The 21160-nt window shown below is 64.3% G+C and overlaps 1 protein-coding gene across 14 annotated transcripts in view; it reads right to left on the bottom strand.

The window, feature by feature from the left end:
* Positions 1–21160, bottom strand: part of KIF1A (kinesin family member 1A) — an 89262-nt gene that overhangs the window by 8118 nt on the left and 59984 nt on the right. For 8 of the 14 annotated variants that reach the window (XM_060015796.1, XM_060015803.1, XM_060015799.1 and 5 more), the window contains 15 exons: positions 20971–21056; positions 20128–20266; positions 19761–19929; positions 19537–19627; positions 18080–18198; positions 17057–17112; positions 15516–15624; positions 15198–15264; positions 15020–15104; positions 12316–12421; positions 4471–4494; positions 3018–3132; positions 1949–2082; positions 948–1009; positions 491–636 (listed from right to left, as the gene is read on the bottom strand). In XM_060015796.1, coding sequence (XP_059871779.1) covers positions 491–636; positions 948–1009; positions 1949–2082; positions 3018–3132; positions 4471–4494; positions 12316–12421; positions 15020–15104; positions 15198–15264; positions 15516–15624; positions 17057–17112; positions 18080–18198; positions 19537–19627; positions 19761–19929; positions 20128–20266; positions 20971–21056 — 1508 coding nt within the window. The remainder of the gene's footprint in view (positions 1–490; positions 637–947; positions 1010–1948; positions 2083–3017; positions 3133–4470; positions 4495–12315; positions 12422–15019; positions 15105–15197; positions 15265–15515; positions 15625–17056; positions 17113–18079; positions 18199–19536; positions 19628–19760; positions 19930–20127; positions 20267–20970; positions 21057–21160) is intronic. The other 6 variants (XM_060015798.1, XM_060015805.1, XM_060015800.1 and 3 more) reach the window with 1 other exon arrangement.

Here is a 21160-nt window from a genome sequence, read left to right as displayed (position 1 = left end):
CTGTTCCTTTCTTGTCTCATCTACGTGCCCAACAGTCTGCGCTTGGGTCAAGAATGAACTCCCGGGCTTCCCTGGTGGCGCAGGGGTTGAGAATCTGCCTGCCAATGCAGGGGACACGGGTTTGAGCCCTGGTCTGGGAAGATCCCACATGCCGTGGAGCAACTAGGCCCGTGAGCCACAACTACTGAGCCTGCGCGTCTGGAGCCTGTGCTCCGCAACAAGAGAGGCCGCGACAGTGAGAGGCCCGCGTACCGCGATGAAGAGTGGCCCCCGCTTGCCGCAACTAAAGAAAGCCCTCGCACAGAAACGAAGACCCAACACAGCCAAAAATAAATAAATAAATTAATTAATTAAAAAAAAAAAAAAAAAAGAATGAACCTCCCATCCTAGCCGGTGGCGTCATGCGGCCCTAAGCCCTGTGACGGGCGGCTCGAGGGCCACGCGCTCCATCCTGGGTGGGGTGGGGACCTGGTGGGCTTGGCCCTCTCACCTCCTGCAGGAGGCTCAGCTTCTCCAGCTCCCACTGGTGGTCCAGGATGAGGCTGTCGCTCCGCGGCCTCCAGCCTGCCAGGTTCTCCTCACCCCGGACGTAGGCCACGGACGTGTCCAGCACCCGCCGGCGCCGCCGCTGCATCCCTGGAGCGGACGCCCGTCAGACGTGTCCCTAGCTGCAGGCTTATCCCCCGAGGGAGGCAGGACCCCCCCCCCAGAGCCAGGTGTCCCGCGGGGTCTCGGCTGCCCCTCCTCTCCCTTCCTCTCTCCCCTCACTGTCCTCCAGCCCCCCAGCAACTCCGGGGGGCACGAGGTGAGCACTCGAGTCTCCAGGTGAGGGGCCCCCAAATGGCAGCGTGGCTGAAGTCACCCAGGTGGTCCCAGGGACGGGGCTCCCTGACCTCCAACGGTGCCCCACCCCACCCCCGACCAGAGAGCCCAGGGCAGACGCTTACCTGGGCTGCCCGTGTCGGCCACGTGGCACAGGCTGAGCTCGTACACGCCCGTCACGCGATTGCTGCCAGGAGTGGTGGGGGATGGGAGGAGGAACGTCGCCACCTGGCCCCGCGTCGGCCAGGCACCGACTCTCGCCACCACCAAACGCACACTGGGCACGAGTCCTGCAGCCGCCCACGCCAAGCGGCCTTGCACGAGGTGGCAGAGGTGCTTGGTTCCCCGCGATGCAGTCCCTGTACACGGTCCCCATCCCAGACTCCCGCTGGGCCCCCCTTCCTCTTGGGACCACTGATTCTGCCAAGGGCTCCCTGCTAACCTGCTCATGGAGAGGGGCTCACGCTCACGGGGTGACCTCCTGGAAGACAGGACCATGGCCAGCCCAGGACCCCCACCCCCCCTTCCTCCCGGCTGTGCCAGGGCAGTGGGGACACAGGGGCCACGAGACAGTGCGTGGGGAGCCTCACTGAAGGCTGCCAGTGGTGACCCCCAAGAATGCAGGTCAGAGCGCAAGAAGGGACGCGGGTCCTGGTGTCCGACTCCCCCACGTGCCCCCAGCCTCCAAGAGCACTGGCTTAGCACAGGTCCTCAGGAAGTGCTGTCCAGAGTCCCGCTTCCCGCCCAGCCCCATGTTTACCCAGTTTCTCCCACAGAGTGGGGGGAGCAATCCCAATAGCACAGATCCGCATGGCCCCTGGGGAGGAAGGTCACCAGCACCTCCCAGGGAGGCCCCAGAGTGGACACCTCAGGCCTTCCCACTGTGCCCTGTGGGGAGAGCCTGGCTCTCTCACACCCCCCAACATGACATCGGGGTCCCCACAAGTGCCCGGCGGCGTCCACTGACGGTCCGAGTGAGATGGACCCCAGAGCCGGAGGCCCGACGGGACCGGGGCAGGTCCTCCGTCTCATGGGCCAGCCGGCCTGGAGTGCACCACGTGACATACTGCTCCGCGCAGAGCCCAGTCTGGTACCCGCTGCACCCAGGGCGCCACTGCAGGCTCACCTCTCCGAGGCCCGCAGGCTCCCGCTGCCGAACAGGTTGCGGATGGAGCGCGAGGCCGGCAGCTTGGCATCGCGGGAGTAGAAGACCATGCAGAAGTCCTTGGTGATGACGGCCGGCTGTGTGCAGTTCTCCATCTGCGGAGGGCAGGGAGGGGCTCGTACCCAAGGACACCCCGGGGGCTCGGCTCCAGCCGCACCTAGCCATCTCCCCCTCGGGGCACAAGAGCCTCCGCACCGAACCACAGCCACGAGGGAGAGACAGCGGGGCACCCACTGCCGGGGGCCCCAAGTGTCCCGGACACGGGCCTCAGCTGCCTCACCATTAAATCGGGGTGACACACTCCCCAAAACGTTTGTGAGGATCTGACCGGACCCTGTCTGTGTACCCACAGTTTAACTCTCAAACGCCACAGGAAATGACTGCACAGCAAGCGAGGTGCTGTCTTAAACAGCCGGTTCTTTGGTTTTCCCGAAGCTCCGGGATAACTGCTGACAAAGCTGGTGTCTTGTCTGGGCAAAGCCCTGCAAGTGTTTTCTCAGCCTGAGCCAACCTCATCCCGTGGGGCAGTCACACAGGTAGGTCCCCATATTACAGCTGGAGTAGTTAGGTTCTCAGGGGGTGGATGCCTTCGTCTCTACCATCCCGCTGGCTGCCGACCCCAAAGCCCCGCCCCCATTCCTCAGTACTGTGCACAGCAAGAAACGCCCACGCCCCCAGCCTCCTCCTGTGCTTCAAAGGGAGGTCACGGCCTGAGACCCTGGGGATGGGGAATGGGACGCTTCTGCTTTTGTGCTGCCTGGAAGATAGATGCAATGTCTGGTGGTGCTGCAGCCATCTTGCAACCCCAAGGACAAACCCATACACTAAAGGTAGCAGCATTCGTTAACTGCGAGCACAGCCATTAAAAGTACATAGATTTAATTCAAGGACTTAAGAAGGCTTCTGAGAAGAGAATAGGGTTGACTGGGTTTGTCCAGGGCTAACAAGCACCCTCACTGCCCCTTGGCAAGCAGCTCAGGCTTGGGGGACGGGTGATTTTGGTGGAGTGCCCTGGGGGCAGGTTTCTTGCCTCAACGTAAGCAGAGAGAGTCATGTAGATCTTCTCTCGGTAAGGGGTGACCCGGTTCAGCAGGAGGGAGTTGTGCATGGAGCTGTCCCACGCAGCCTCAAACTGGTAGAAGGTCCTGGACGGAAGCAGAGACAAGGTAGAAGGTCGGATGTGGCTTGCTCTTGGTGGGGGTGGGGACATGCAGACGGACAGACACAGACAGACAGACGTGTGGGCCACCCGCAGGGAGAGCCGCTGGGGCCACAGGTCAGAGGCCCAGGTGTTGGTGTCCAGGGAGGATGGAGCCCTCCTTACTCAGGACCATGCCAGGTGGGGGACTCAGGCGCCCCCCAGGGTGAGTGCGGAGCCCTCTCAGCTCCACCCTGGGGGAGGGGGAGAGGGGTCCCCTGGAGCTGAGGCAGGAGTGAGAGGATGGAGAGGGGAGGAGAGGAAAGGGGAGGGGGCTGTGACAAAGGGGAGGGAGGGTGAGAGGAGGGGGGAAGGGGGCAGAGGCGACGGTGGTGGTGGGGAGACCATGGGAAGGGGTGCCCAACTCCACCCAGTCTCGGCCTGAGTAAGGAGGCACCCTGGCCTCTCCCTGGCCTCAAAGGGAGCCCGCCCGGCTTTGCCGACACTCTCCATGGCCATCTCCTCCACCAACCGACTCGCCCTTGGGGAAGGATGCTGGGGGTGAAAACCGGGGTGGCCCCTCTCCCAGACGGCATGGCCTCCGCCCACCTCAGCCAGGCCCCGTGGAAAGGCAGGGCCCCACGTAGCACAGAGCGGGCAGTGGTGGTTTCTTCCTGTCCCCAGTCTCTAACCCGGAAAGTAATGACCAGTGCATGAGCCAGGGGCCAGGAAACCCCTCTGAGGGCAGCTCAGGGCAGGCCCAGGGCCCAGACAGTTTGGTGGCCTCCAGGGCAGGGTTTCCTGTCATATGACAGCTTCCGTTTTCAAGCTTCTGATGGCAGAGCTCTAAACTCTTGCCTCAGGCCGGGTGCTGTTTTGAGGACCCTCGTATCTGAGCTGGGGCTGTGCCTCAAGGCACAGTGTGGCCGCTCTGTGGGCCCTGGCAGCCCCCAGCCTCACCCGGTTTCCGTCCAAGCATCCTCACGCAGACACAGTTGAGGAACGCATCACCACAAGCAGCCCTGACACGGCCCGGCCCCTGTGGAGGAGCCGGGCCCACCCGGCAATGCAGAGGGAAGAGGAGGGAAGCCGCGGAGGGGCAGGGACAGTGCCACGGCCACCCCCTCTCTCCATGGCGCAGTCCAGGGGCGCGGGAGAAGCAGCGGGACAGGGCAGGGCCACTGCCGGACACGCCACTGAGGAGAAAGTTCCAGAGGCAGGACGTGAGGACAATGGGGTAACCAGAGAATGGGCAGAGAGAGCGGGGAGACACCGGGGGAGAAAGGAAATTGAAAGTCAGGAGAGGACAGACCGAGCGAGCGCAGAAGAGAAAAGTGAGCTGTACCTAGTGTCATTTCCGAACGAAACGCTAAATGCGGTGGCAGCCAGGACACACACGTACACACACAGAAGAAATTCACGTCAGAACGAGCACCGCCACCCGGCCAGGTACCAGCTAACTGACACGGAGCAGGTGGGGCTGGGCCACACCAGCCGCGGAGCTGCTGACTGCCGTCTCGTGGGGCCCAGACGCGGCCCACGGGGGTGGGGGGCTCCCTGTGGGTGGGGCCCACTCTAAGCCCCAGCCCGGGGACCTGCAGACACCCCTTCCCCTGTGTCCACAGGGAGAGCCTTGGGTCCATCTCCAGCAGGACCAGCCGGGCGCACCTGGAGCTGCCACCCAGACCCAGAGGGATGCCCTCTGTCCCAGGGGTCCGCAAATGCCCCAGGTCTGCGGACAGAGCCAGAGGCCCGCTGCAGCGCAGCTCAGAACAAATGCCCCCCCGCCTCCCGCCCCCGCCAGCCCAGCTCCAAATGCCACTTCACAGCACGTGACCTCGGGCTGACAGCGGACACGTGACCTCGGGCTGTGCCCTGCTTCCTGGACCAGTGACGGGCAGTCACTGCCCCTCCTCATTGGGACATCCTGCGGGTTCAGTAAGCCGGGGAGGAGCTGAGGACAGGCCTGGAGGCATTACTGTTATTACAAGTCCTCTCCCCAGGAGGCCCAACCGCACCCTGGGCACGGCCCAGCCTGAGGCCCCGGCCCTGGCAGGCTGGCCAGCCCCAAAGCCTCCCGCTGGCCCCGGGCCTGGCTCAGCGCTGCCACCTCTGTCCACCTGCCTAAAATGTTGCTACAGGACGCTGCCGGCTTCCTTCCCGCCGCAAGTGCTCGGGGCGTGAGGACCCAGCCCAGCCCAGCAGGGCGGGAGGGCGGCAGCCCACCGACGTGGGACCCAAGCAGCCCCCCTGGGCCGGGTGTCACATGGCAGGAAACTAAGACCCAGCGGGCTGAGAGGGAGCCGCGGTGCCTCCCGGAGGTGCCTGGCCTGCGGGGAGACCACGCCAGGACCGACTTGTGAGCAGCCCCAGCGGACCCTCTAGGGTCAGGTCACCCGGAAGGCGCCCCTCCCCTGCGGCGTTGCTCACTCTACCTGAGCGAAGTTCAGTCGGCCCCCCAGGTACACTTTCAAGGGGAACGTGTGGCCCAGACTTGGGGTCCCTGGACCCACAGCATCTGCACCACCGGGAACTGATCAGAAATGCAGATTCCGGGGCCCCCGCACTCACGGAAGCAGAAACGCTGGGGTGGGGCCACCTTAAGGGCAGAGCATCAGAGCTTCACCACCGGCTCAGCACCGTCATACTGTGGACCCTCTGCATCCAGCCCATTCTGGGGAAAGTGGCCAGTCCCTCCCTCCAGCGAGGCCGTGCCAGGCTCCACCATGGATCCTGGTCCTTCGCCCTTTCCTCTGCGTGCCGTGCCCTGGGACCCCGTGTTAAAGAAAGGGGCCGCAGGCAGGCCAGCCTGCACCCACAGCAGAGCCCCAGGGGGTTCCTGCAGGGCCCCCAGCCGGACGGAAAATGCCCATCAACACAGTCCCTCTGCAGCAGAGTGGGGACCCAGCATGGAGAAGTCCCCCACTCAGACACCTCCGGTCCACTTCCGGGAGCCTCCGGCTGACATCCTGACTCCAAGCGAGCCTTCCAAGCCTGGGAGGGAGGGGTTCCTGGACGAGGAGGCCTGTCTGGCGGCTCTCCTCCAGCCAAAGGGGTCAGGCAGCGGACCCCGGAAACAGAACCACCCCAAATTAGCTCTGGGACGAGAGCGTGATGCTCAAACAAGCGAGGACCCACACGGGGAAAACTTGAAAACTCAGTTAGAAAGTTTTGTTGACGAAGAAAACACCACATGTTGTAAACATCTTTTCTGTCCTGCCACAAGTAGGCTGCAGCTGTTTCGTTTTCCCCGGGGTTGGTGGAGCGGGAACCCTGCCTGTGAGCACGTGTGGGTCCGCGGGAGGCCCTGGGCTGCCTGGGTGGGAGGTGACGGAATCTCAGGGCTCTCGACACGAGCACCTGGTCATTCTGTATGAGACTCTCCCACGCCTGCTGCCGACGGCCCATCAGAGCTCGTGTAAACTTCTGACGTGCGTCACAGCCATGGTGCAGCAACAGGCCGGCGTGGGGCATCCTAAGGCGAATGGGTCTGCCGAGAATCTGAAAATTAAACCCCACGCTCGAGGTTGCAACCTGAAACTCGTGATGCTCTGGGAACTATGTTTCTCGAAAGAGTGTCACACTTGCAGGAGTGGCCCAGGTTCTTGGGGGTGGTGATCTGATGGGCAGGTTTCCAGGACTGAGCCCCCGGACTGCAACCAGGGCAGCCCTCCTGTCCGGTGGGGACCGTGATCCCAAGACGTGCCCACGCGGCTAAGAGCAGTGGAACGGCCTCGAACCTCAGGAATTCTGCTGTGTCTGGATGCCACACGTGCTCGGCCAAGTGGCATCACCCACCTCGCAGAGCGAGCTCTTAGACCAGAGGGACACAGGGGACGGAGGATCGAGGGGATGAGGGGACAAGCGAACCCCCGGGCCAGGCTTTGAGCTTCCTGGGGACTGACTGTTCCGGTCTTAGTCTTTAATCCCCCTTTCTAACACCCCAAAGAACGTGGCTCACATGTGACAGATGGATGAATGAGTGAGGGAGGGTCATGGCCCCATAAGTGGCGCAGCATGGCAGGACAGAAGGGGAAAGATCCCACATCTGGGCCCTTCCGGGGAGGCTGGAGTAGCCTTTGGGGCACCTGGGCCACCTGTTTGGGGAAATCAGATCCCGCGCCTGGTGGGATGGTGGGGGTCACCGTGCACTGCCAGTGTCCCCCAGCCTTCTCCTCAACACCTTTGTGCTTTAAAGGGTCATGAGGACCCTTTCTGCTCCAGGCGGGTGGAAACCCGAGCCCTGGGCAGGAGCGTGAGCTGGGGTAAGAGGCGCGGACAGCGTGGAAGGTCTGACCCAGCTCTTCATGGGTCACAGGCTGTGTCACAACCCCTCCTGCGTGTCTCGGGGGCTCCGCAAGGTGGGCGTGAGTCCCTGGTATTTAAGTGGGGCCCCTTCGGCAAAATTGGAGTGGTTAGAAGAAACAGGCTCTTGCTCAGGAGGTATGTGTTTTAAATTAAGTACGAGTATTTTAAATTAAATACTAACGAGGTAGTAGTGAAAATAACCACACAACTTACATTAATGAAGTTCCACACGCAAGACCCCTGCTGAGAGCTTTCCACATTCATCTCATTGAACATCACCACCTTAGGCCCTAATAAAATCCCCATCCTGAGGCGGAAGGAAACCAAGGTTCCAGAAGATTCTGCCACTTGTCCACATTCACAGCCAGGCTGCCCCAGCCCAGTCGGTACAGCCCCAGTCCCCACCCCACTCCAGATGGGATGGGTGGGGGTCACCGTGCACTGCCAGTGTCCCCAGTACTGGGGACTCTGCTAGTCCCCAGTACCACCCACCACAATGGTTTCCTGCCCCGCAAAACACAGCCCCATGAAGCAGGCACTAGCCCGAGTCTTGGGGTGCTGACCCCTCACCTCTCTGAGCGCCCTAAGCCTCCTCTTCGGGCCAAGTCCACTGGGGGCCGATGAGCCCACCTCTGAAACTGGGGGCTGGGGCCCCCTGCTCGGGTGCAGGGGTGAGGTCCTCCTGAAGTCTAGGGGCTGGCGAAGGAGGCCCTGCCGGGAAGGAGGGGCTCCCCCTTCCTTTCCTGGTGCCATGTCTCCTCCTGGCCCGAGGGTATGTTTCCATTTTACCCAGAACCCTCCTGGAGGCATGAGGTATTTGTAGGGGGGTGTCCAGGACCAGCCTGAACACCCTCTATCATGCTGGGCTGCTTGTGGAAACGCAAACTTGAACAGAATGCCCACACACCCCCGTGCGATCGTACTGATGGGCCTGGAAGTTTCCACTCATCAGGGAAACAGCCCCTACATCGGGACCCCTTCAGGGATGAACCCGAGCCGATGGGATCCCGCCCCAGCGCCTTCTGAGACCCGGCAGACTTCCACCTCCAGGACCAGCTGGTAAGCTGCCACCTCCAGCAGGCCCTCCGGGCTGCCCGAGAGGCAGGTCCCTGCTCTGGGCTCCGCAGGGCTGTGACCCTCCCCTGGTACAGAGTCCACTGCCGTTTTCTCCTTGACCAGGTCTCGGCCGCACCCAGCTGCATGTCCCCAGGGAGGGCAAGGATCTGCTCCTGGAGTGGGTGCGTACGTCCTCGGGCACACCCCGACAGGAACCACAGGCTGCTCACTGCCCCAGGGGGCCTCAGCTACAACTGCCCGGGGCACATTCACAGTGACCATCTGTCCTGACACACCACACCCATGACCTGACAAGGACACGGCCTCCGAACGTCCTGCTGTGCCCCCAACCTGGTCCTGGGGCTCCCCCCTCACAAAGGGGCAGGTGCCACCCGTTCCCCTCCCCGCAGCTTAAAGCCTCAAACATCGGCACTGGAAGCCTTCCTGCCGCTCCTTTCATCCTTCAAAACAGTGACCCCCAGGGCCACCAAGCTCTGGCCACAATCCACAGGGACCCATGAGCTGCCCGCCCCGGCTTGGCCCCCAGAAGCCTCTCCCTCCCTTGCCGCCCAGCCTGGCAAGACAGTTACGGCCTTGACCCTCCGCTCAGAACAGACTAGAGTCTCACGGACAAAGTCTGAATTAGGGACCATGAGGCTGTCCACCCCCAGGGTCTCAAGGACCCTGCACCCAGTCACCGCGCGCCAGGGCCTCACTCGAGTTGGGAGGGATCTGCTGTCCCCGGCCCAGGAGCCCGTGCCTCGGGGGGTTGGACCTGGGGCCACCCGAGCGCGTCCAGAGCCTGGGCCCACCCACCTACTTCCAAAAAGGGTGTGCGGTTGGAGCCACCCGCCTGGCCAGTCAAGGGGCTCGCACCCAGGCCTGGGAAGCGCAGAGCGAGGAGATCTCAGCCGGGCTGCTCCTGTCTACGGCCCCTCCCCCTCCCTCTTTTCTCTTTCACTTTGCGGGGAGTGGGCCTGGCCGGCCAGCCTGCATGCGGGTGCTCCCGCTGGGGTGCAGGGACGGGCAAGGCTCAGGGGTGGGGTGGGGGGAGGGGAGCAGGAAGTCAGCCAGTGTCTACCGAGGGCAGGAAACTACCAAAGCGGCCAAAATCAAGAGTGGGGGCAGAAGGGACGCAGCCAGGGGAGGGTGACAGGGAAGGAAGCAGTAGGAAGAGAGAAATACAAAAGGAAATAAAATGAAAGGAGAAGATGGGAGAGACGGCAGGGAGAGGTGAGCAAGTGTGGAAGGAATCCAAAAAGCGGAAATGAAATCTCAGGGCTGCGGGGGTGGGAGGCGAGGCTGGAAGGAGACCAAGGGGCGCAAATGGTACCTAGGCATGTCCGAATCAAGAAACTGCCTGCAAAACACAAACAACCACAGGTTAGTGAGGGCGGGGCGGCGCGGGGAGAAGCCGTCCGCGGCCACAGAGGGGCGGGGCAGCGCGGGGAGAAGCCGTCCGCGGCCACAGAGGGGCGGGGCGGCGCGGGGAGAAGCCGTCCGCGGCCCCAGGCCCACTCTGAGCCGGGGAGGCTGCAAAGCGCGGCACCTTTGAGCGGGGAGGAGGCTGAGGCCGCGGCAAAGCGGGTGGGCAGCTGAGGCTCCGAGGCCCAAGCAGACCTGGGTCTCTGAGCCTCAGCGTCTCTGGGGGCAGAAGGGCCTGCCGGGTCCCCCGCAGAGCAGCCGGGCCCATCGCGGCTCCGCGGACATCAGCCACCGTCCAGGGAAGACGAGGGCCCTCGGGAGGAGCTGCCGGCCTGGCCAGCTAAGCCTCAGAATGTCTCCTGCCGGGGGCCACCCCCCGAGGAGCGTCCCTGAGATTTTCCAGGCCGGGCTGGGGTCGGGGCAGTCCTGGGGCCGTACAGCACGGGCAGAAGCCAAGCAGGGGGCAAAGCAGCTACGGGCAAGGACTACAGCCCCAGCCCAAGGACGTCCTTGAGCCGTGAGGGCCCGGACCAGCCCAGAGCTGGCCGGCCTCACTGCCCACAGCCCCCAGGGAACAGGACAGAGCCCGTCAGCGATGGGTCCTCTGGCCTCCAGGAACAAGGAGAACCTCTTTAGCCAAAGCCCCACTGACCCGAGGTCCAGCCAGGAGCAGCTGTCCCCTCCACTGCCTGGGGACTGAGCCCAGGACGAGGTCCCCCTGTGCCCTGCAGCAGCCGTGCTGGCCGGAGGACGGGAGCCCAGAAACGCAGTCTCCCTCCTCAGAGCAGGGAGACCGTGTAGGGCGGGAGGCCCAGAGGCACCCCCGCCCCCTTCTCTCCCCCCCCCACCCTTTCTTGCCCCAAGAATCTAGGAATTGCCGAGGCAAAGGAAGGGTCAGAGGTCAGGGGAATGCTGAGGTCATTCTCCAGGTCCAAAGCGGCACTCAGCATGGCAGACAGAGCCCTCCCGGGCCCCACCTCCCCCGGGGTCCCCACCCCTGACGGCCCGGGCACAGCGGCCCGTGTCCCTGCAGGCAGCCCGTGCGGGTGGGCGCCAGGCCCTCTCTGCCATGTCCCCAGGGTGTGTTCTCATGGCGACAGGCCCCCCCCTGCCCCCGCACTGTGCCTCACTGGCCCCTGCCCCGAGGTAAGCCCCGCCTGCCTGTCATGGTGTCCCCCGCCCCTGTGAGAACACCCCCCCAGCATTCTTCACCCAATCCCTCCCCGCTCTGGACATGAGTGCAGGGTGAGTTTCTTCTGGAAGGTTCTGGGGCAGGGCTGGAACCAGAGCCACACCTGCCCCTGTTGGGGTCTCTGCCCCCACCCCCCAAGCTGCCCACACCAAGGGATGGTTCCCTACGGCCACTCTCCAGGGAGTCAATAAAGAAACTGAGTTCCGTCTGGTCCCAGGACCCTTTATCCTTATGGATCCGGTTCTCCCTGCACGTGCGGGGTGCCCGCACTCCGCTCTGAGCACACCCAGCCCTCAAGACATCTTTCCTGCAAACACAGCCACGAAGCCCGCGAGACGCCCACGGCTCGAGCGCAGGGTCAGCTCTCGGCTTCCTCCTCCTGGGCCCGGTCGAGCCCTCGGGACTCGGGAGCGCCCTCCCCGTGTCCCCGAAGCCCCAGAAAGCAGCACCTCAGACACAGCCAAGCCTTCTGACCTTCCCCCCGGGAGGGCGGCTCTCAGTCATGAGCTGCCTGCCCCGGCCGGGCCCCCACAGGCCTCCGCCTCACATCCCCGCCCGGCCTGGCAAACCCCGACAGGCCTGCTTTGTCAGGGGCTGCCGGGGGGGCCGCATCCACCCACCCTGATGCGGTCAAGCTCAGACTGCCCAGGTTGCAGAGATCTCGGCCATCACCTGGGAGCTTGGAAAGGAACAGCCCAGTGACGAGGAGCGTGGGCTAAGCTGTGCCGCTGGGCAGACCTCCACCCCGGGACGCCAGACTGCCGACCCAGCTCGACCCTGAACTCCAGGACCCTCGGCCCCAGCACCCCTGCCAGAGGGTACAGACTTGCCCGCAGAGGTGTGGTTGGGAAATCCAACCTGTTTGTCCGCCCCATGCTTCCCACTGCCCCATCCCGCCCACCCACCCACGACACTCCCGAGGACAGGACCCAGCTCATCCGCCGGCAACTCCCACGCGGCCCCTCTGTCGGGTGACCGAGTGAGCCAGAGACAGGACGGTGCGCAGACAATCCTGCCGGGGGAAGTCGCGGCCACAGGCACCCCTCCCTGCACCCCTTCCCGGAGGGCTCAGAAAGGAGGGCTTGGAAAGCTTTGGCCCTTTGTGGCCGGGGGGCCAAGTGGATGAGCTGAGAACGCACCCTGGGTTCTGACGCGGACCCTCCTCCAGGGAGTCGGGAGCAGCCCTGCCGCCGCCCCCAGGGGACTCACCGGTCGTCCTGGGCCGGGTAGATGTATCCAGACGAGAGGATGTTGAGGGACAAGATGTTGGGGTCGATCAAGGACTCGTCGGTTTCCGGGGTGTTTCGGATGCGACCTTCAGGAAAGGGGACAGGCCGCGTGTCACTGCCCAGGAGGGCAGGTGGGGGGCTGGGTCCCTGCTCTCCGCCTCTGCCTGGGCCGGAGCCTCCACCTGTGAGGCCACATCACGTGGCTCCCCACGTGGCCACAAGAGCACCTGACAAAAGGCAACACCGGGTGCGTGGGGGACAGGGAGGCCCACACGGGGTCTGCACCTGCACGTGGTGCCGCCTGTCAGTGGGCGTCCTGCCATCTTTCCCTGCGGCCTAAGTTCTGAGTTTCTCAGTCTTTCAGCCATCGATAACTCTCGCAGTATCTCCCCCACCCCAACTGATAGACGCCAGTCCCTCAGCCTAGAACTCACAGGCCCTCCTACCTGCTGGAAAAGGAAATCTTAGCAAGATGAGAAGGAGAAAATGTTCCCTTTTCTCTTTACACTTAAAAAAAGGAAAAAAGAAAGAAAAGAAACACTATCTGCATCAAAAATCTCTCCCTGTAAGAAGCATCTCCAACAGCGCCCTCCAAGGCGCCCGCACTTGGGTGGGGGGTGGGAGTGACTGTAAACGGCACCAGAACCACTGAGTCAGAACTCCCTCCTGGTGGTTTCAGTAATAATTTCGTGCCTTGTAGAGATCCTTAAATTCACTGCTCTGCTTCCTCGAGGAATAAACAAATACTGACTTTTCTTTGTTAAGCCAGAAAGGAATCCCTGGCCTCTCCCCTCCTCCCCGCCCCCCATGCAGAGTTGAAATAAGACCCAGCACCAGGACAGAATTCTGAGCCCACACCCTGGGGCTCCACTTCCTGGAAGCCTCTAGCAACATTTGAGCTCTGGGAGAAGGCAGGTGTGGGCCTCCAGCCACGTGTCCCCGAAGGGTGTGTCCCCCATGGCTGGAGGCTAAGGCAGGGGAGGGCCACACGGCCCCTCCTGGGGCAGCTCAGCTGCAGGAAGAGACCTGGCCCGTGTGCCAGCCTCACCCCTCCTCACCCCCCGGGCGTGGGCTTCAGCGGAGGCTCTTCGGAGGGACTCTGTCGGCTCAGAGTCTGCCCAGGGCTCCACCTGCAAAACTGATGCCCTCGGAGCCCCGGTCAGGCCGAGACGTCCACTCAGGTCTGCGAGGTTGATGCAGCCCAGAGCGGCAAAGCCCAAACCCCTTAGCCCAAGAGTGGGGGCCTTGGTGTTCCTGCCAGCATCTCCCCGAATCCCCTTCAATAGCACCCTTATCCCCTCACCACACACACAGGCGAACACCCCTGTCTGCATTTTCAAATGGGATGTGGCCCGGAGAGCAGAGAGAAAGGTGGGATCCCGGGACCAGGGCCTGGCTCCCCAAGGCCAGCGAGGGTGCAGCCTCTGTGCAGACACAGTCCTAGGGATGAGGGTGATGGGGTGGGGCGTCAGGGAGAGTTTCCACCAGGACCAGAGCCGGGTCAGTAGGTGGTGTAGACCCTTCCCTCTGGGCAGAACAGGCTCGGGGTGACGGCGGCATCATTTCCCACCCACGTGCAGTACGTCCGCGAGCGAGCTGGGGGTCTGCTTCACCTTCTCTTTAAATTGATGCGGAGTTTTTAGACTCACCCTAAACAACATCTGAAATGGGGGTGTGTGTGCTTGTTCGACTGTTTTTCTGATTTGTGTGAAAATAGATGCGAAACGTCTAGAATAAAAGCGTTTGTCCTGGGGCCCCAGAACCTCCCTGCCCACAATCCTGCACTTCGGGTGCAGGCGATGGGTCCCTTGTCACAGTCCTGTTACTACACCCTCAGAACCCCCCCTACAAGCCCCAGGGACACTGCCCTGGAGCTGTTGCCCCCCGGCCACAGCAATGCCCCAGGGTGGGCCCTCCACGGGGGCCCTCAGCTCCAGGCCAGGGTGGCGCCGGCAGCTTCATGCTGATGACACGCTGGAATGGACCGTGGTCCCTATCCTTGAACGGAAACTGGGAAGACAAATTCTTTACAAAGAATCAGCAAAGGAAATGTTTCCAGTAGATGAAAGAGTTCAGGACATGAAGTTACAGAAGGAAAGCGTCTAAGCTCCTGGGTGATCTCTGTAAGTTGAACTGTGTCCCCCCAGAAAGACGTGTTGCAGCCCTGACCCCCAGAACCTTATTTGGAAATAGGACCTTGGCAGACGTGATCAGTCGAGATGCTATCACGCTGGAGTCAGGTGGGCCGTCATCTAAGTATCTAGGCCCTGTGAAGACGGAGGGCGGGGTGATGTGTCTACAAGCCGAGGAGTCCCTACCAACCACCAGAAGCTGGAAGAGGCGAGAAAGGATTCTCCCCTGAGGTTTCGAGGCAGCGTGGCCCCTGCTGACACCTGTATCACAGGACTTGTGCCTCCAGAACGGGGACAGGATACATTTCTGTGGTTTTAAGCCACCAGTTTTTGGTACTTTGTTACGGCAGCCCTAGCAAGTTAGTACAGCGATTAAATAGAAATCTGGACTCATCACCTGAGGCCAAGCCCTTCTCTTCAGGTGAGGGGCTGAGGCACACGGCAACAGGGGCAGGGCCGCGGTTAGAACCCAGGCGTCCGGCCAGGGCCCGGGGTGAGGGCGTGGTCTGTGCTCTTCCCCCGAGGCCCCCCCCCACCCCCCGCACCACTCACCCACGACCAGCTCTCGCACTTCCTTCCAGTGAATGTGGCTGCCTGTCTCGTGCAGCAGAGTCACGGTTATCCGTCTCTGGATGCCCTGCGAGGCACCAGGAGAGAAGACAGTCAGATGGCCTGGGGTCCCTGGGGGAGGGGGCGCTGGAGGCCGGCGGGAGCAGCAAGCGCTTCGCACCTGGTGAAGCAGGAAGGTCCCCATGCACGGCATCCCGCCACGGTGGTCCACCACTGCAGGGATGTAACTGGGAGAGAGACGTGAGAGCTGAGGGCCGCGCCCCTCCTCCCTGCCCCCCACCCACAGCACACACACCCGGCCCCCAGGAGCAGAAGGGGTGAAAACAGGAAAACAGATCAAAGGTGGGGCGGCCCGGTCCGGGAAGACCAGAGTGCCACCACGTGCCACCTGGCCCAGCCCCCGGACCCCTCCCTGCCCCACAACCCCAGAGGACCCCAGCCCATCCCCAGCGTGGGCTGCACCAGCCTTGGGACTTACTCGCCATTGGCCTCCAGCTCGCAGATCTCGAAGTAGACCAGCAGGTCGTACTTGCAGTGGCAGGGCCCGGGGCAGGGCCGCGTCAGCGTGCTGAGCTTGGTGGCGGGCACTGGGGGCGACAGGGGAGAAGCACACACCGGTGGGAAACTGAGAAGCCACGTGCCGAGGGTGCGCTCAGAGGGGAGGCCGGGGAGGGGACGCCTCAGGAGCAGTGAGGTCGTTGCCCTCCAAGATAAAGCACCAGCGGACCCCTCCCCAGGGCCCAGGGTACGCCCCGCTCTGGGTACCGATGGGCCTGGGGACAGACGTGACCGTGGGCCTCTCTGTGCCCCGCGGGAGGAGCGCTCAGCCACGCGCACCTGGCACGGGCTCTGCAGAGGGCGGTACTTGAGCCACAGAGAAGCAGCAGGACGGAGGAGCCCTGCCTGCTCGGAGGCCACACAACCCGCCCAGGACCCTCTGCTACACCACCCTCACCCTCAGCCGCCACACCAGCCCGAGCACCTGCCTCCAGCTCAAGGGGCCCCAGCCCTCGGCTCCCACTGCCCTCCACAGCCCCTTGCCCATCAAGTCCCACCTGAGCCCCACCGCTCCACCACAAATGTGCCTCTGGATGTCCCCCTGGAGGCTGCAGGGAAGGCTGAACAGCCCAGGAAACACAAGGGGCCAACCTAAGACCCACAGAGAGGCCAAGAATAATGTCCACGAGTGGTCTGCAGGCCTGGAGGGGCTGGCGTGCGTCCCCCTGCGGTGCCCTCAGTCTGAAGACCACCATCTTACGGGGGCTCGGGGGCGGGTACGCAAGGGTCACCGCGGACGTGGCCCAGGAAGCAGCAGATGCACCTCCTGCACGGCCCGTCTCGGGCACCCATGCCGGGGACAACGCCCCCCGACCTCCAGGCGGGTTCCTGAACAGTGAGGGCCTCAGCTGCACCGCCCGCCCCCGTGCTGACGCTCCAGCCTTCTAGAGACTGTACCCCTGGACTTCAGCCCTTGTCGTGAGGGCAGGAAAAAGCCCTATAACCCCTTTTAACTAAAACCCAACCGATCTCCCGGGAAGTGGCTCCTGCTCCCGGGGAGGGGCTCTGGGCGCCAGGCAAGGTGCTGACCACCCAGGGACCCCACTGGCCTGGCCACCACCAGCCTCAGCCTCCTGTGGACCAGCTTCCGGGTCTGCCTTCCACCCCAAACCTCGTCCAGCCTGCGAGGTTCAGCTCAGATGTCCCTGCCCCGCTGAAGCCCCTGCCCCCCACTGTCGGCTCCGGGCAGCCTCACGGGGCTCTGGGCAGGCACCCCCGACCATTGCCCTGCTGCCCTGTGCGTGCCGAGGGGTAAAGGACGTCCCTGTACCTTCGCCCTGTGCCCCCCGCTCCGGTGTGAGCCCCTTACTCCATGGGGACCCCATGAGGCCAGCAGGGGCAGGGTGGCCCCAGGAGGCCGGAAGAGCACCGACCTGTCACCAGGACAGCACTCGGCCTTGGAGGGGCCGCCTACACGGGCACCCACTCGCCCAGGCGTGCACCCAGGAGGGCCCCGCCTACCTGGCTTGGACAGAGGCATGACCCGTGGGAAATGGCGGCGCGAGGGCCTCAGGGGGCTGTGGAGACAGAAGCACCCGTGTGAGGTGACCAGAGGCTGGTGTCTGCGGGCCCCCCCGGTGGAGCGGGCAGCCGAGGGCAGGGGCTGGCCGGGGAGGCTAGCAGGCTGCCAGCGCCAAGCCCGGGTCTCCCTCCCTCCCTCCCTCCCTCCCTCCCTCCCTCCCACAGGGCCCGGGGAAGGCCCGGTCTCAGGCCCTCCACCAGCTCGGAGCGAGAGGGGGGCCCCTCAGGACCCCAGAGCCCACCTGCGAGGCCCCACGAGGCCCCGAGAACCGGGGCAAAGGCCAGGGGCTCCCGGGACAGGGCCCCCTTGGCACTCCCAAGGACCGACAAGGCTCCTGGGGCCAAGTGCCCCGAAAGCAGCTCCTCCCTGGGCCCTCTCTTTCCTCGACACCCCAGATGCTTTGCTCTGGACCCCTCGTGTCAGCTGAGGGGAGATGGAGGTGGCGACAGGGGGTCCCACTGCCCCTGACGCCCGTCGGCTGTTCCCCCCACGCTCTGGGTGGGGTGGCCCCAGAGGGCACTCGCCCCCCATTGAGTGAGCCCCCGGCAGGTTGCAGCAACGAGGGAGCAGATGAAGGGCCCTCGTTCAGTCTGCGGAGCTGAGGACTCAGGGACCCTTCGGCGGAGTTCTCGGGGGGCCACAGAAGCCGTCTCCCCATGGGCCACCCCGGCCTCCTCCAGCCCAGCACCCGGCTCCCCTCGGCCCCAGTACGCGGTCCGTGCCCAGCCTAGGCTGAGGTTCTGACAGCGACGGTCTTTAAGAAACCCCTCCTCGGTCCTCAGGGGTCATCTCTGACCCGCTCTGGGTCCTGCCGACCCGGGAAACCGGCCGCCGTAGGCGGGAGATAGGCGGTGGGAGGCGCACGGCTCTGCAGCTGCCGCACCAGGCTTGTCCGGGGCACGGGCCGACCCTGCTGGCCAGGGGGTGGAGAGGCCCTGACCCCCCGGCCCGGGGCCGCTGACCTGAGCACGTCCTTGCAGAGGGGCGGGAACGGGTGCTGCTGGTAATGACCGAAGACCTCGAACACGATGGGCTGGCTCTTGATGTACTCGATGAAGGACCTGGTCACCTCCACGGCGATCTGGAGGGAGGTGTGGTCGGGGGGGGAGGGAGAGGCACAGAGGTGAGCGCTCAGCCCCCACAAAGGACTCGGCACTCCAGGCCCACATTGGAGACCCCCAGCCGGGCTGACCTGTGCCCACGACGGGGGCAGTGCTGCTTGCCTAGGTCTGTCCAGCCCACCTCTCCTACTGTCACACTCCCAGTGGACAGGCCACCGGGCAGCGGCCCTAGGGCTCGCTCCCCGGGACAGATGGGGCTGGGGGCCCCTAGGCTCAGCTGCTCCTTCAGAACACAGAGCTGGACGAGGGGCCTCTGTGATCCGGTCTGACCCTCCTCGGGCCCTCGCCCACTCACCAAGAGTTGTGGGTTGAATTGTGCCCCCCTGATTCATAGGTTGAAGTCCTAACCGCCCCCCGCACGTATGTTTAGAGACAGGGTCTTCACAGAGGTGATCAAGTTAGAATGGAGCCCCAATCCAACATGACTGGTGTCCTCGTAAGAAGGGGACATTGGGGCACAGGTACGGACGGAGAGATGACGTGAGGACACAGGGAGAAGACGGCCGTCTACGAGCCAAGGACGGACCCTCCATCACAGCCTCAGAGGAACAGCCCTGCCCACCTGGGTCCCGGGCTTCCAGCCTCCAGGGCCGAGAGCTGCTAAGTCTTTGCTGTTGAAGCCCCAGGGCGTGGGGCTCTGCCGGAGCAGCCAGGAAAGGAGTCCACCAAGCACACCTTCAGCCCTGGCGCATTCCCCTGCCTTAGAAACCACGGGAGCCCCTCTTCCCGAGGGTCAGGACAGGCCATAGCTCGCAAGGCCCTTCTGAGCAAGGCCCCTGTGCCTGCTTGGGCTACACACCCACAGCCGGGCGGCCAGGGTCAAACTCGCATCCCCTGGCCGGGCCCCTGAGGCCTCGCCACCCGACAGTTTCCGTCATGGCCCCATTTTCCTGCCTCACAGCAGCAAGTCCCTGCTCTCCTGACAGCCTGGCTTGGAGACACTCCCCGGCCCGGAGCTCTCCTGGCCTCTCGGGCGTCTGCCCGGGCACCCTGCAGCTCTCCGCGTGCCCTGCCCCGGCCTCAGCCCCAGCGCCAGTCCAGGGTGGCCTCACCGGGCACCCCAGACACTGCACGTCCACATCTGCCCAAGGCTCGCTGCAGGGAGCCCTCGGGGGCTCTGATCTGCCCCCACCCCCAGTCTTAAACCCACCAAGGCCCCCGGTGCCCAGGACAGGGCTGGTGCTCAGAGGAAGGAGAAGCCGTGTTGGAGAGAATGAATGAAGCTGGGGGAGGCTGCACGAGGCCCCGGGCCCAGGAGGGGCCGGCCATGGGGGGGAGAAGGGGCTCTAGGGACGTACGTTCTGGACGTGGTAGAAGCCGAGTGGGGGCCCCCTCCCCGTGTTCTTCAGGGGCTCCGTAGAGAAGGCCTCGTCATGGCGATGGATGAAGCTGTGAATGGGGAGGAGACGTTCGGCGGGTGTGGGGCCTGGACACGGGGACCCACAGCCTCCCGGGGGTCACCAGGTGCCCCCGCACCTTGCCGAGACCCACCCGCACAGCCCGGCCCCGGTACGAGACTCACTTGAACTGGCAGAAGATGTCGGCGTACTCGGCGGAGATGCTGGACGCCTGCAGGACGGTCACGCGGAAGGTGAAGGTGCTGCCCAGGCCGAGGTGGTCCAGGGCGGCGTCCAGGGGCCCGTCCAGGGCGGCTTTCTCGGGGCTGTCCAGGAGGCCCTCCGGGGTCACTGCTGCTGGGAGCCAAGGGCAGAGGGGCATGGCGGGACCCGAAGGGGCTAGAGCCCGGGCTCGAGGGCTGGGCCTCACCGCCTGTGCCGGCTAAGAGGCGGGGAGGGGGTGCGGGGGGCGGGGGGGGCGAGGAGGAGCTCCAGGCCCTCGCGGGGTTGGACCGTGTCCCAGAGCCTGTCCCAGCAGCCGCGGGGACCCACCTGAGCAGGTGTTGTTGTTGACCTCATCGGCCGAGGGCCCCGCGTCAGCACCCTGGCCCTGGCCCTCCACGATCCGCAGCTCCTCCTGGGAGGTCCCCGAGCGGGACATCCCCACTACGGGGCAGGACTCGGACTGGAACTGTGTGGGCAGGGGACACAGTCAGACAGAGCCGGCCTGGGTGCGGCCACTAGAGCGGCGTCGAGGACCCCGGGAGCCTCGTGCCAGGACTACCCTGCCGTGGGCGGGCACCCACCTCCCCAGGCCTGTCTCTCATGCTCTCACGGCCTATATTAGCCTACCAAGTGGGAAAGGAAGGTGGGAAACGGTCTCTGGCCTTAAGTTCTGTCCCCTCTCCCCAGTCAGTACCCCTCCCGCAGCTCCTCCCCACTGTGGGCAGGACGCAGTGAGACTCTCCCATTGGCTTTCAGGGCCCTGGCCAGGTCCCCCCATAGCCTCTGCTGCCTCGTCCGTGCCCCCGCACTCTCTGCCTGATGCCCTCTGCCCCTCCTGTGCGTCCCCAGCACTGACGACCCCTCCGATAGGGACCGCGATCGCTGGGGGGCTCTGGGCCCAAGGCCTCAGAAGCACTGAGGTTCAGGGTGGGGCGGTGGGTGGCTGGGTGGTGTCAGGTTAGGAAGGGGCCTAGAGGAGAGAGGAGGAGCTGCCCGCCCCGGGGGGGCACCGAGCGGGACCCCCTCCTCCGCCCTCTCGCCTGAGAGCACAGATGGGAGCCCTGGGAGGGAGACACCGTCTGCCCTTCCTCCGAGTGAGGCCCGGAGTGCTGAGGGCGGGCTGCAGGCCTGTCCAGTGGCGCCCATGGCTGCACCACCCCTGCACGCTACCTTCTCAAAATGCTGGTCGTCAAAGGAGATTTTGGCGGTTCCCGACTGGCGGACGCCGGAGCCGTAATCAGGGGCCTCTTCGTCGGCTGAAACGGGAACGGAGCAGGTGGTCAGGGCCCAGCTGGCCCCCCGGTGGGAGTGGCAGAGCTGCCCGGTGCGGGGAGGGCACGGGAACCAGGACGGGCTCTGA

Source organism: Delphinus delphis, chromosome 7 (genome assembly GCF_949987515.2).
Source record: "Delphinus delphis chromosome 7, mDelDel1.2, whole genome shotgun sequence".
Classification (NCBI taxonomy): Eukaryota; Metazoa; Chordata; class Mammalia; order Artiodactyla; family Delphinidae; genus Delphinus; species Delphinus delphis.
The sequence above is the reverse complement of the archived record's forward strand: the minus strand, read 5'-3'. Positions and strand labels throughout refer to the sequence as shown.